This window comes from Oncorhynchus mykiss, chromosome 16, assembly GCF_013265735.2.
Source record: "Oncorhynchus mykiss isolate Arlee chromosome 16, USDA_OmykA_1.1, whole genome shotgun sequence".
Lineage (NCBI taxonomy): Eukaryota > Metazoa > Chordata > Actinopteri > Salmoniformes > Salmonidae > Oncorhynchus > Oncorhynchus mykiss.
In genome coordinates this window covers 17,346,269-17,361,312 of record NC_048580.1, presented here as the reverse complement: position 1 = coordinate 17,361,312, position 15,044 = coordinate 17,346,269, and the positions used below count along the sequence as shown (strand labels likewise).

The 15,044-nt window shown below is 41.4% G+C and overlaps 2 protein-coding genes across 9 annotated transcripts in view; both read left to right on the top strand.

The window, feature by feature from the left end:
- The first annotated feature begins 1,682 nt into the window (after positions 1–1,682).
- LOC110491471 (putative protein PTGES3L) lies at positions 1,683–4,918 on the top strand. The gene is made up of 7 exons (XM_021564948.2): positions 1,683–1,872; positions 2,122–2,235; positions 2,501–2,567; positions 2,728–2,829; positions 3,158–3,247; positions 3,341–3,403; positions 3,548–4,918. The coding sequence occupies exons 1-7, from the start codon at positions 1,832–1,834 to the stop codon at positions 3,554–3,556; spliced, it is 486 nt and encodes a 161-aa protein (XP_021420623.1). The 5' UTR covers positions 1,683–1,831; the 3' UTR covers positions 3,557–4,918.
- Positions 4,919–8,927: 4,009 nt separating this feature from the next.
- Positions 8,928–15,044, top strand: part of LOC110491470 (formin-like protein 1) — a 46,328-nt gene continuing 40,211 nt past the window's right edge. For 7 of the 8 annotated variants that reach the window (XM_036946352.1, XM_036946358.1, XM_036946354.1 and 4 more), the window contains exon 1: positions 8,928–9,790. In XM_036946352.1, coding sequence (XP_036802247.1) covers positions 9,632–9,790 — 159 coding nt within the window. In that variant the 5' untranslated portion in view covers positions 8,928–9,631. The remainder of the gene's footprint in view (positions 9,791–15,044) is intronic. The other variant, XM_036946353.1, reaches the window with a different exon arrangement.

Below are 15,044 nucleotides of genomic sequence, written 5' to 3'. Positions count from 1 at the left end.
CGCCCATTAACGTCCCCTACTGTACTGGACCGTCCCCGCTTCCCGCTTGGCCTATCTTATACATTTATCAAAATAAGTATGAAGAGAGGTTGCTGCAGATGCAGGAATGCCCACATGCAAGAACGCCCCGAATTGCGGGTCGCAATTGCACCCTTCTCACAAACCCACTACTTTCCTTTCGACACACCCACTTGCCCATACTCCAGTTGCCATATTGGGATGCAGCTACCCCCTTCTCGTTCTTTTGGCAGCAAAGAAACAGGCCTGTGTGCAGTACATTAACATTTCATAGAACATTCAATTGAACGGCAACGGTGCTGTACTGAACAACCATTTAAAAAACTGAGATGTGTTGGGTTGTGGCTTCAAAATGCACCTCTGCGCTTTAAATACATCAGTCATTGCTTCAAGCCACACCCTCGCACACCCACCGAACAGAGCAGACATGCCTCAAAGTCTGTTCGAAAGAATGTACAAGGACATTTTGGGGAAACATGGCGTTCAGTTTCTAGCCGTTTCACAACATAGCAAACGTTCAAGCGAAATGAACGCACTTCAGTAGCTAGCTAGGTTGTGATGGAAAATGTCGTCTGAAGAGAAAGCCTTGAATTGTACATCTTGTCTCATACAATCATTGATTCCTGTAGGTGCTGGGTAGAGACGATCATGACCCCCTCCTCAGACCTTTTGGCAGAACGCCCAGAATATGTTCTATAAGTTAAGATAGGAGACGGTGCCAGTCACATGCAGGAACCAAACGCTAATTATGAATTCATTATGAATAATGAATAAGCTAAATCATGCAAATATAACTTGTCTGTGAAAGCAGTATATAAGAGAACTAACGGGACTGCCCCGGGAGAGCTCCAGACTGACGTGTACTATGGTGCATTAAGTTTGTTGGAACCTCTCCAGCTTGCTGATAATAAAGAATGATTCATTTAATATTGACTTCAGGTGTCCCTGATGGTAATTTCCATGACATTAACATAAATTGTTGCATTTTAGATAACCCTAACCCTTTTCCTAACCTTAACCTAATTCTCCTAACCTGCTACATTAATGTTCCTAACCTGCTGCTTAAGTTCTACTAACCTGCAACGAAAAGTTAATTCTGGCGTTAATTTGACAAAAGCTGGATCCCTTCTAGCCATGACCAACTAAGTTAGCAACTGTAGTATTTCCGATTTTCAGCTTCTGCATTCAAAATAAAAGCTGCCAAAATACTTTTCCCACAAAAATGGGTTCTTGCATTTACTGAGACAACTTATGGAAATGCAATGAAATTACAAGTATCCAGGTAATACTATTTTCATCCACTTTAGCTATTGAAATAATATGAATATGTAGCAATGTCCCACATTTTGTAGGCCTCTGGTGTGTGACTGTTGTGTGACTTTCTTCCACAACTTTGAGTCTATTTGTATTCCAATTCTGACCAAAAATAAGCATATTGACAATAAGTTCTTCAATCATATTTAAAAATGGCAAATGAGGCAGCTATCAGTTTCTGTCTGTCTTCTGGCAAGCTTTTCATTTTCCTCCCCCATCTTCTTGAGTTCACAGAAGGTGGGGTGGTCCTGGAGTGAAAACTGAAAATGCCCCTTCTTTCCAGAGAGTTCCACTACAGCCTATAGGGATAGGGAAGTGGAGGGGGGAGGGGATATGTACCCTTAGCAGCTGATACTAGCTGATCTAAAAATAGTGCAGGTCCTAGTAGATAGGCTGCTAACTATTCTGAGTAGGCTACTTGCTTTCTCAGTCAACTTCAAAAGAACCATAAATGTCCAGGAGCATATTATCTCCATAGAATCAACAAAGTACCAACAAGATGGCCATGTTACCAAAAAACCTTCCCAGACCAGAGGAGTGGTATGTATTGCTAAGAAGCAGTTTTCTAATTTGACAGACTAGGTTTATACACTAGCGCTGTAAAATTAAGTTTCCAGGTCTCTTACCCCATGTGCTTTTAGTCAGTCGGTAGATCCCTTGTAAATTGGGCATATAATGCAAATGAAAGTACATTTTGTTACATTATAATAAAATGGTATTAATGATTAGTCTGTTAACATATGCAGTATAACAATATTTGAATGATGATTTGTTTGTCTTTATCGATAGTCAAGGAGCACAGACTCTATGGTATGACAAGAAGAAATATGTAGCCATTAACTTCATGGTGCAAAACCCCAAGGATGTTGAGGTTGATATTCAGGATACCTATATCGTTTTAAGGTGAGTTTGATCAATTTGTAACCCTAAAGTATGTGATCGAGCAAGTTATGTTAGTCTAAATAGTGTCTAAATTGTGTGTGTGTGTGTGTGTGTCTATGTATGTGTGAATGTGCATGTGTGTGATTTTACAAACAGGCCTGTGTTATCTCTCTATAATGACTTGTACATTGCTCTTATAAATAGTATATGTTATTATTGTAAAGTGTTGCGTTATAGCCTACGTTTAATGACATTGTATGTCTCTGTGGATTTGTGTCTATGACAGTTGCAAAGACGTTGATGACAACAACATGTACAATCACATTTACTTCTACGACAAAGTCATGAAATTCGTAAGGACTTTTTTTTCTCATATCAAAGTTAATTTGCTCCTCACAACTAACATAGAAAACACTTTGCTTCAGTATTCAGCACTGTAATGTATTAAAAACCAGATATAAGTTACAGAGCATTATGGATACTGTAGTACATCACTGTGTATTTCTCTAACAGGACTCTCAAGTGAAAATCTATGATCGCAGTATCCACATCTTGATCAGGAAGGTTAAAGAAAATGTAGCATGGCCTCGCCTTCAGAAAGATGCCAATCTCAAGGTACTGGAACATTTGGTCTTCCGCTGAGAATAGTTAAGATCAATGTAAGGGTGGACAAATGCTTCATGTGTTGAAGGTAGACTCAGCAATATGACATCATCATTAACAGTGTGGCGACAAAGACAATTTTTGCCCAACCCTTGGGGCATGCTCACACTGGAAAGAGACAATTGTCTTGGCTGATTCAAATGATTTTATTGCTGACTTCTGAAAACAGAAAGTCACCATGCGATGCTATGAAGCCGTCATATTACAGAGTCTCTCTTCGACCAGAAAGAATGTCTATCAACATGTTCCCTCTCTTCCATCATTATTATGTCCCCTGTAGCCAAATTGGATGGCTGTAGACTTCGAAAACTGGAGAGACTGGGCGAACGAAGAGGATGAGGGAATGGCGGAGTACGAACAATATGTGGAAGTAAGTGTAACTCTGCCAAATAGGCTTATGTCTATGTTTGAAGGTTTGCACATCTTACGGAGTGTGACTTTAATTCATGGTTTTCCATTTCAGATGATTCAGGATATAGGGAGCAAGAAAGGAGCGCCACCTGCGATGGATGATCTTGATGATCTGGTTAGTACAGCAAGAATATACCTCCAACTCACCTAAAAGCATTTTCCAACAGTCCTTATTAGGGGCATATTTATTAGCCTACCTCTCACTTGACTTTGTCAGAAAGTAAAGCGAGTTGATAAAATGAGTTGAATCTTTTCACAGAGTGATTGAACATTTCTGAAGAGAGTCTTTCTCTGCATTGGACTTGGTGGACGTGGTGGTCGGTCAAAGCCATGTCGATGGACTTTGTGTATTTCGTGATGATGGTTTGCTATGAATGTGATGTGAATGAATGCTGTGTATTGCTAAATGTGTTTTCACTGTTTTCTGTGTAATTTATCATGTTTTATTGAATGTGTTATTTATTAAATCAACTGAAGCAGGGGCATCATGCAACCCAAAAATCTGAGGGGGTACAAAGACAAAGGATGGCTGGGGCGTGGTGGCCATATGTTGGAGAATTGTGCATATTTCAAACATCTGAAATAGATTTTCCCTGCTATCTAGAGCCACATTCATTTTTCTTAATTCTTTGTAAAAAATATATGTATATTTTTCCTGCATATCTAAGCTAAAATCTGGGTAAAAGATTGAAAGGAATGAGAGTCTTATTCAGTACATTTACAGTTATTGCTTATTTTCATAGTCTACCAACTTTTCCTGCAGGCATGCCTATAGGCATGCAGATAGTTAGACAAGCTAGCTACTTGATTGATAGCCTGAAATGGCCTCTTGGTAGTTAGTTGGGAGATTGGGAACCTATCTGGGCTAGCTAAAGCCAACTCTATAATATTGCTTAGTGATTACCTTTTACTGCAGTGGGCTAAATCAGGGTCACACAGAGTATTTCTGGGTAGTCTTAAACAAATCTACTTTGAAATAAAAGTATACACCTCACACAAATGGTTATGAGCTTAAAAAATGAAGACACCTGTTCCATGTCAGATATTGAGTTGACATGTGTATATTTTTTAGTTTGCATCCCAATACTGCACTTTATATACATCACAGAAGACTGAAATATAACAAAATGGTTTGACATAGAAACACCAGATTTTTGGTATTATTTAAAAATAAATTAAAAGGTTTAGTAATTATAAAATTCAAAAAAATATTAACATTCCACCCATGTGGCCACTAGAGGGCGCTTTGGTCATTCAACTGCAGAAAAGGGTCGACAAACAGGGCACGTGCCCCTGTGCCCCCTATGTGCATGACACCTCTGAAATGAAGTCGTGTTTATACTTAACTGTTATGTAATAATCTAGTATATTGAAGCTTGAAATGTAACAGCCACATCACACCCTATAGGCCAAACAGTACATTAATTAATTGACTTAATCAATGAAATCTATATTTGAAAGGCACCTTTTGGATAAAAGCTGTGCACTATGAACTTTTGTATACTGCTAATACTGCTTTTAATTTTTTCTTGCTCAAAACAACGTTTTTCTGTACATAAGTTACAAAATAATTCTCTAAATATGGTGAATTGTCATTGCAGAAACAATAAATATTGGGGCAGCACATCAATCTGGTCCACACTGATTTTTTTCAGTGTGTAAAAAAAATACTGGTCACCAAATAATTTGGCCAGGTAAAACATTTTTGAACACACATTTCATGATCTGGCGGTAGCCTACCTTTTGGGCTTTACATGGGAGATGTGTCATTTATTTCACGAGTCTAGGTCGATTTTCAAGCATTTGCAACGAAGAGTCGTTTGGGAGCCAAATGAGCCTCTCTATTATTTGAATGGAGACAAAACAGCCAGCTCACCGAAAAGACTTGGAATGCCCATCACACCTAATACCAGTAGGGGGCATCGTGGCACCCTTATGGTGTGCACTCTGAAAATGTTATTTTATGGACATAACATACATATCAAGGGCTAATAACACATCCAATGCTAATTGTATTAATAGCCAGACATTGTTGGGTAAGTCATCTGTTTTACATATTGTAACGCTATATGGTCCACCATGTTTGAGTGGATATACACTTTTAAACTAAAGACTTTTAAACTTTTAAACTAAAGACACTTGACAAATCAATCATTCTTGTGATTGAAAAGCAGCCCATTCCATAACAGACATTTAGATTCCTGTTTGAATTTTTATTCATTTCCGATACATTCAGAGCCTTGTTTTGAAAAAGCTCAATCGTTGAATCTGTGTCTCATTAGGACACCATCTAAACTGATTTACAGTCCCCTATTGCATAGCTTTGAGTGGGATCAAAAACAAGTATTAGTGAGGTACTCAAATCAAACTTTATTTGTCACATGCGCCGAATACAACAGGTGAAATGCTTACTTGCAAGCCCTTAACCAACAATGAAGCTCAATAGGGTTCAGAAAGAATGACCAAATAAATTACAGTAATGAATCAAATGTAACACAATAACATAACAATAACGAGGCTATATACATTGTGTACCGAGTCAATGTGACTTTGTAGATTGTAGATAATAAACAACGAGTAGCAGCATACTTTGAAAAAGGGACGACACTTTCGGAGTCTCTCTTTTCCCAATTAGCCGACAACGACTGTAAACAATCCATGGCTACATTGCACTAATCTTACGGGCATACAGGTCATTCATTGTGGCTGTTAAAGAATGGTAAAAAAAAAAATGTCCAAGCGAACAAAACAGCGACCCTCTGTCTGTGTATTTTACCTTTATTTAACTAGGCAAGTCAGTTAAGAACAAATTCTTCTTTTCAATGACATCCTAGGAACAGTGACTGCCTTATTCAGGGGCAGAATGACAGATTTTTTACCTTGTCAGCTCGGGGATTCAATCTTGCAACATTTCGGTTACTAGTTCAACGTTCTAACCACTAGGATACCTGCCGCCCCATCTATGCTGTTTGGTCAAAAATAGTATGACATTGTTGCCGCCCGTAGCATTGAATGTATGGAAAGCCAGCCAGCATTTGGCCTCCCTTGATATTTAAAAATAAATAAATAATAGCCAATCAGCGTCGAGCTAAACTGAGCGAGCTCAGCTGTGAATGGTCCTGGCACACCAAAAAGAAAAGTGGAAAGGAAAGTCAGCTTGGATTTGGCTTCACACCAATCACACTAGTCACCTACCTACTCCACCACTACTGGTCACCTACCTGTTCCCTGCTACTCCCCCTATGAACATTCCCTCCAGTCTTTCCTCGGCCTCCACCCCAATGGACATGTATTTATTAATTACTGCTACAGTTGTTATGATGTATATATTTATATTTCTATTGTTTTTTTAATGACCATTTTCACTATTTTTTTTCAATTACTCCTGCATGTTGGAGCTCCGAGCCTGCAACCGTGTACATGTGACTGTTAAATACTCTGAATCCCTGAATTGACAGAAAACTAGAATTGTTGCATCTCGTTGTGCTGTTATCCTTCGGTGGCAATCTTGTAAAATCGTCCCTTTTCTAAATTAGCCATGGATGGAGATAGGGATTCTGACATGTGGTTTGACTTAATTCTCTGTACTGGCCAATGATTATAACAGAGATTCTGATCCAACCATAAATACATACACTGTGCTCCTTGCCTGAGGAGATGGACTTTCGATATGTAGCTAGATGTAGTAGGCTAATGTTAAGTAGCTGGCTTATCGTTGCCCATTAGAGGAAGTTAGGCTAGAGAGCAAGTATTTTAGCCAGGTATCCTAGGAAAACTAAAACTACAAGTGTGTACTTTATGACGGAGCCATAGACTGTTTAAGCAACATGAAGGAGGCGGATGGCATTGGCGTTTCTCTACAAGTAGGGTGAGTGAACATGGTTTTTTTTGTTGCACCTACGGACGCATGAACACACACACACACACACACACACACACACACACACACACACACACATAAATCAGTACCATGGACAGCCTCATCATATTTAGCTTACATTGATTGGACTAAATAGTTTTGGTATATTTTAGTTGTCACTGTATTAGACTACGCATAGGTGATTAAAACAATGCAATTGTCACGATACATAGGTTGTAATTTGGCTTTTTTTCCCCTTGCTTTGCTTCCCCGGTGATTTTACCCACACACTGCTACAGTCTGTTTCCAAAATGTTATTCAGTTGGCCAAGATTCTACTATGATTTGCTATCCACGTTATCCAACGTTTGATCAAATACTGGGTGTAGTACTACATTATATAGCCTCTGTTTTAAGTAATTTTTGTGTGCTGACCAGGTGTGGTCAGACCTGCCCCACTGGGCACAAAATGTCTAGTTTTGATGTACATTTGGTTGAGTTGTCAACTAACATGAATTCAGTGTGAAATAAACCAAAAATGTCACCATGTCATACGATTTAGTTTAAAGGTCGAGTGAAAAAAATAAAAAATTCCTTTGACTTTTTATAAATCCAATTAGTTTTCCACGTTGATTCAACATCATCGCATAGATTGTTTTTTTAAATAACGCGGAAAGAATGTTGATTCATCCAGTTTTTGCCCAGTTGGACAGGTATCAATATAACACTCAACACTCATTAAAGCTTTACTTTACTATTACTTTACTTTACTATTACTTTACTTGTTATTACTTTACTTATTATTACTTTACTTATTATTACAGGTATCAACATAACACTCATTAAAGCTTTACTTTACTATTACAGGTATCAATATAGCATTTATTAAATCCTTGCTTCCAGGTAATAAGCCTTTCAGTAACACACCAGTCACTATAGTGGTAAGCCTGGATCATTAGCTGCCCTATCCCTACCATGAGCAACACCTAGTACAGGTATCAACAGTTGTGTCACTGCTATAGAACTTATGACTCTGATTTGATCCTGTTTTGAGTTATGCATTAGCTAACCTCACATCATGGGGCTGTTTTTATAGACTTTGGGCATTATGAGATTTCCAATGATGTAATACACTAGTCTAAATAAGGCTTTGATCCACATTAGATCATGTTCAACAAGCTTACATTTTTAGTCATTTAGCAGATGCACTTATCCAGAGCGACTTACAGTGAGTGCATACTTTTTCATACTGGTCCCCCGTGGGAATCAAACCCACAACCCTGGCATTACAAACACCATGATCTGCCAGGTGAGCCACATGGGACCTGTAGAAGCTGTAGAAGTTATGCAGTGCCTCCACTGTACCTCTGGCAAGGCAGGCTTCAACGTATTACTGCAACAGAACATTCCCTTGTAGTTATCTTATTCAGCTCACACGTAGGATAAAAATCTCAACAGAATTGGAATAGAAGATGATACAGGACTGTAACCTTTTGGTGATGTTAAAGAGTCAATGCTGGACTTGTAGCACCCACTGTAAGACATTTGCATTGAAGACAACTGTTTGTCATCTAAGGGAAGGATGTTCTCTCCATCTCATTATGTCCTTCTTCCCTCGGTCTCTGTAATACAACACACCACAGAGTCTCTTATTTTGAGAAGTCCCCTTTAACTGTACATGGAGGCACTAGGACCAAGGAAACACCATCACTCTCCTTTTCCTCCCTCTCTCTCTCTCTCTCTCTCTCTCTCTCTCTCTCTCTCTCTCGCTCTCTCTCTCTGGAAGAGCTGCCTATGCTGCTGTTGCCTCCCCTCTCTGTCTGTCCCTGCTTCGGATGGTAGAGTAGTTGGCTGTGGACCTCTGCCTCCTTGTCCTCTTCTCTCCTTCTCCGTTTTGACTACCAGGAGACCAGTTAGCCCCAGCGTCGTGTGTGGGCACCAATCAGAAGAGAGTGGCTCTTACCTATAAGTCCCCAAGGGTCTCTTTGCCAGCTACTGCTGCCACTCAGGAACTAGGGTACTTTTTTCCTTCTCACTTTTCATCCTTTCTTTTTCTGTTCAAGGCTTCTCTGCAGCTGTGGTAGGACTAGGAGTGTCACGCTCAAACTCTCCTGTGTCCTTCCTCTTTCTTGTTTGCTATCTCTCAATCTCTTGAAGGTTGTTCATGGTGCACAGGGACATTACTGACAGGTCTGAGTCATTTTGCATGATCACTTCCCCTGTCTGAGAGAATGAAGGAGTAGGAACATTGGAGAAGATGATTCTTTGGGCTGGCTTGCTTCTCCTGGGTTCATGGAAATTCTCAACGGTCGCCAGTCAATGCCACATGGAGTCTCATCTCAACAGGAAAAGTAGTGGAAGGACACATTTTGTTCAGCACAAGTTTTGAGTTCCAGTGCTGTGGAGTCGGACTGGACTCCTGTTTGGATTACTAGGGTTCGTGTCTGTGTGGAAGTAGCTGTAGAGTACCTGGCTCTGTGTAATCATGGGCAATGCGGCTGGGAGTATGGAGTTTCCAATGGGGAAGGAGGGGAAGACAGTGTCGTTCCCCCCAGGCTCAGAAACCCCCCAGAAACAGGCAGCGGGGCCCAAAATTCCTATGCCGGCCGAAGAGGAGTTAGAGGAGCGCTTCAATGTGGTGCTGGTAAGTCGTCGTCGCCCACACACAGACACACACGGCCCAGTTTATGGAGCCTGTGAGGGCACACATTCTCTTTTACACAGTCCCATACAGAAACTACAAACAACACAACACAAAGAAACAAAGAATGCTGAACATTTTGAAAATGTGCACATCCCCAGGACAGGCTTATCAGCGGGCAGGGTACATAAAGTGACTGTGGAAAGATAAATAAGAATTCCTTTATTCTCTGGTTTACAGAAGCTCATTGAGTTCATTGTAAGGTCAGTTGGGAATGGATCAAGAGGAAGCTCTAATCCATATTTGCAGTGGAAACGGCATAATAAAAGGTTGCCATACACAAATATTACACTGCATTAACAGTGAGCCTGCGACATACGGTTTCTTTCTTCATTCAAGTTTGCAGTGCAAAGATATTTGTGAATCCCCTAATCCCAATTAGTTGTACAATTTCACGTTCATAACTTTAGTTTTGGTTTGTTATAGCTACTACTGCAGTAGTACATCGTTAGACGATCCACCTTTTAAATGATGGGGTCCATCAATATCACTGCAGTAATATTAACAGTAAATCCAGCCATTCACCTCCTAACCATCTAACACTAACATTCCCTATTACTCGATGATAATTCCATAACCGAATTGATGACAAGTTGGACATTCCTCGACTCCATAACTTGATTTTCGTGTTACTCCCTTTACTGGGCCTATTGGTCCTTGTCTGCAAAAATATCTAATAAGGGCAGGCTATGACTGAACAACTGGTGTTGAAAGCCAATTGGGTCAACATATTTCTCCCTGATATCTGAGCTATGCTTGATATGTTGCTCAGTGTGATCAATGCCATGATATGCCTATAACATTTCATGCATTCTGGTTTTTAGTCTCTCTCACATCTATTTCCTTTACAGGTGCATTAGAGTGCGATAAGTTATAGAATGACGATGACTGCCGCATCCTCATTCCAGACCTACAGTACCAGTCAAAAGTTAGGACACACCTACTCATTCAAGGGTTTTTCTTTATTTGGACTATTTTCTATTTTCTACTGAAGACATCGAAACTATGGAATAACACATATGGAATCATGTAGTAACCAAAAAAGTGTTAAACAAATCAAAATATATTTTAGATTTTAGATTCTTCAATGTTGCCACCCTTTGTTCTACAATGTAGAAAATAGTCAAATTAAAGAAAAACCTTTGAATGAGAAGGTGTCCATATTTTTGACTGGTGCTGTATGTATTTGTCCTGTAGATTTGCATCATAGATATGGTAACAAATAGATGGTGAAAGAGAAGACAGCTGCCTAACTTTGTGTCCTTAGAAAACCTACCCACAATGTCAGTTTAACATCCTGATATAGGCTAACTTGGTTAAGTAGACTTATTCAAGGGCCTCCCAAGTGGCACAGTGGTCTAAGCCACTGCATCGCAGTGCTAGCTGCGCCACTAGAGATTCTAGGTTCGAGTTCAGGCTCTGTCGCAGTTGGCCGTGACCGGGAGACTCTTGGGGCGACGCACAATTGGCTCAGTGTCATCCGGGATAAGGGAGGGTTTGGCCGGCAGGGATGTCCTAGTCCCATAGCGCACAAGCGACTCCTGTGGCGGGCCGGACTCAGTGCATGCTGACACGGTCGCCAGCTGTATCTTGTTTCCTCCGACCCATTGGTGCGGATGGCTTCCGGGTTAAGTGGGCATTGTATCAAGAAGCAGTGCGGCTTGGGTGGGTTGTGTTTCAGAGGACGCACGGCTCTTGACCTTCGCTTCTCCCGAGTCCATACGGGAGTTGCAGCGATGAGACAAGACTGTAACTACCAATTGGGGAGAAAAAGTGGTAAAAAATAAAAAAGTAGACTTATTCATAGAAATTACATCAGTGATCAATTACTAGTAGCACAGTAGTTGGTTTGTGCACATGTCAATCAATGTCCAATTGCAGCTACCAGATGTCATTATGGGGGGCCAGCTAGGAATAAACGTCTAGAGACCAGAGTTGTTCATGTAATGAATCAACTTGGCAGGTGTCGAGGCTCAAGAGCTTTGCATACAGCCAGTGCCAGCTGATGTGCTGTCAAACCAGGGTGGACTTCCCTGTGTGTATGTGTGTGCGTGTGTGCATGCGCACGTGCGTGCGTCCGATGTGTTATAACATACGTATCAGCATGTCCGTGTGTGTTACATCTGCTGTACGATCCAGCATCGTCTTAGTACGCATAAGCACACATGTTCCTCTGTACGACAATGTGCCTTTTTTTTGCTACATCACTCTATTGCGGAGAGAACACTAAAGACAGATCATCCCCTACATCACACCCCCCCCCCCCCTCCCCTCCACACACACCCTTACCCGACGCCCACGGATCCACCCCCTCTTCATCTAATGCTGAGTGTGCATAGCAAATCTCTGCTGTGCCAAACGTCCTACTCTGGCTGCATTCCAAGCAGGCTGGCTGGGGTGCAGCAAAACGCCTAGATCTACAGATGAAGATGTGAAGTGCGGCTGTAGAACCATCACGGCCAGCCTGTCCCAGTGTTAATACATTAGAGACTATTAAACTATACCAGAGTGTCAGATGTCAATCACCTACAAGGGTGGCACTGCGGGTATGTATGTGTGTGTGTATGTGTGTGTGTGTGTGTGTGTGTGTGTGTGTGTGTGTGTGTGTGTGTGTGTGTGTGTGTGTTCCTGTGTGCGCCTGCATGCGTGTGCTCGCTCGGGATTAGTATTCCATGAACAACCCATATGTTACATAATGATCGGGTTAAGTGCTGAAACTGAAGCAGTTTAGAATCTTAACTGCAGACATCAGGATGATGTCCTGAAAGTGGTCCAATAACACGGTGCTTAAAGGGAAGCCTTGGCTCAACTCTGCTCACTCTCCCTATTCAAATTTACATTGAGCAGCTCTCCTCTGCACTTTGCATACTCCTTTGCATATTTCCCAGTGGCCAATGGGTTAGTGGGTGGATGTGTAAATGTGGATCTGTGGATTTGTGTTCAGTAGATGAGCGTGTGTACGTGTGTGTGCCTGCGTATTCATGCCAGTCTGTATATGAGTGCATGAAAACATGTATTCCTTATTAGGATGCAGCCTACCTGTGTGTTTGGAGTTTCTCACAAGTGTGTGAATTTACTTTGAGCATGTTTGTGTACACATGCGTGCATGAAAGTATGAAATGATAGGGTACCTCTGAGAAACTGACGGCAATTTTATTTTCTGCTCCACTGAGGAGACAGGTGATAGGCTATCGGATAGCCAAGATGGCTCCCTAGACTGCACATTGGTGGGAGCCAACTCAGGTTTCCATTACAGAACCTCATACAAAGGACCTTTGTCAATAAAGACCCCTAAAGGCAGTTTGGTTGCCAGGTACAGCACATCAAGACTCTGAGTGAGACAGTAATGATTACAAAGTCTCAGCTCCTCCACCTGAATTCAAGGCTGGAATTTGACAGGATATTAATTTCCATGGTTACTATAGACACTGTACATACTGTGTGTAAATGCAATTTGCTATTAGTTTTATTAGGTCTAGTTTAACAAATAGCATGCAATGCAGTTTCTCATTCTCACCTTTGACCTCCCTTTCTCTAGTACACTCTTAGACCCTCTTCACACTTTTGGTAAAGATACCGTCGTCTACACATATTTCTCAAATATAATTTGCGTACTCGCTACGTCTGGACCGCTATCAGCGGAGGTACCGCTCTACACTTGTCTGACAGTTACATCCCTTGAAGCAGGGTTGTATGAACAGAATTGTCTCATTGAGCCAACACTCCTACCAGTATTCAGTATTCCAGTATTCCAGTATTTCAGTATTCAGACCCCAGTATTCAGACCTTTTACTCAGTATTTAGTTGAAGCACATATGGCAGCGATTACTGCCTCAAGTCTTCTTGGGTATGATGCCACAAGCTTGGCACACCTGTATTTGGGGAGTTTTTCCCATTATTATCTGCAGATCCTCTCAAGCTCTGTCAGGTTGGATGAGGAGCGTTGCTGCACAGCTATTTTCTGGTCTCTCCGGAGATGTTCGATTGGGTTCAAGTCCAGGTTCTGGCTGGGCCACTCAAGGACATTCAGAGACTTGTCCCGAAGCCACTCCTGTGTTGTCTTGGCTGTGTGCATAGGGTCGTTGTTCTGTTGGAAGGTGAACCTTCGCTCCATTCTGAGAGCCTGAGTGTTCTGGAGCAGGTTTTCATCAAGGATCTCTGTACTTTGCTCTGTTCATCTTTGCCTCGATCGTGACTAGTCTCCCAGTCTCTGCCGCTGAAAAATATCCCACAGCATGATGCTGCCACCACCATGCGTCACCGTAGGGATGGTGCCAGGTTTCCCCCAGAAGTGATGCTTGGCATTCAGGCCAGTTCAATCTTGGTTTCATCAGACCAGAGAATCTAGTTTCTCATGGTCTGAGAGTCTTTAGGTGCCTTTTGGCAAGGGGCTGTCATGTGCCTTTTACTGAGGAGTGGTGTCCGTCTGGCCACTCCACCAAACAGGCCTGACTGGTGAAGTGCTGCAGAGATTGTTGTCCTTCTGGAAGGTTCTACCATCTCCACATAGGAACTCTAGAACTCTGTCAGAGTGACCATCGGGTTCTTGGTCACCTCCCAGACCAAGGCCCTTCTCCCCCGGTTGCTCAGTTTGGCTGGGCGGACAGCTCAAAGAGTCTTGGTGGTTCCAAATTTCTTCCATTTAAGAATGATGGAGGCCACGGTGTTCTTGGGGACCTTCAATGCTGCATACATTTTTTGGTACCCTTCCCCAGATCTGTGCCTCGACACAATCATGTCTCGGAGCTTTAAGAACAATTCCTTCGAACTCATGGTTTGGTTTTTGCTGTGACATGCACTGTCAATTGTGGGACCTTATATAGACAGGTCTGTCCCTTTCCAAATCATGGCAATCAATTGAATTTACTACAGGTGGACTCTAATCAAGTTGTAGAAACATCAAGTATGATCAATGGAAACAGGATGCACATGAGCTCAATTTCGAGTCTCATAGTAAAGGGTCTGAATACTTATGTAAATAAGGTATTTTTGTTTTTTTATTTTTAATACATTTGCAAAAATATCTTAAAACCTGTTTTCACTTCGTCATTATTGGGTATTTTTACTTAATCCATTTTAGAATAAGGCTGTAACATAACAAAATGTAGAAAAAGTCAAGGGGGCTGAATACTTTCCGAAGGCACTGTAAATGTTTTTGAAACAGGTGAAATGTACAGACATTTTACTAATATTTGAT

Bases quoted from the DNA above. Each gene is read 5' to 3' on its own strand.
- LOC110491471 (XM_021564948.2), top strand. From the start codon at position 1,832: ATGGCCATGTTACCAAAAAACCTTCCCAGACCAGAGGAGTG. The intron at 1,873-2,121 runs GTATGTATTGCT...CTTTATCGATAG, and splicing joins CTTCCCAGACCAGAGGAGTG to TCAAGGAGCACAGACTCTAT. The intron at 3,248-3,340 runs GTAAGTGTAACT...TTTCCATTTCAG, and splicing joins AGTACGAACAATATGTGGAA to ATGATTCAGGATATAGGGAG.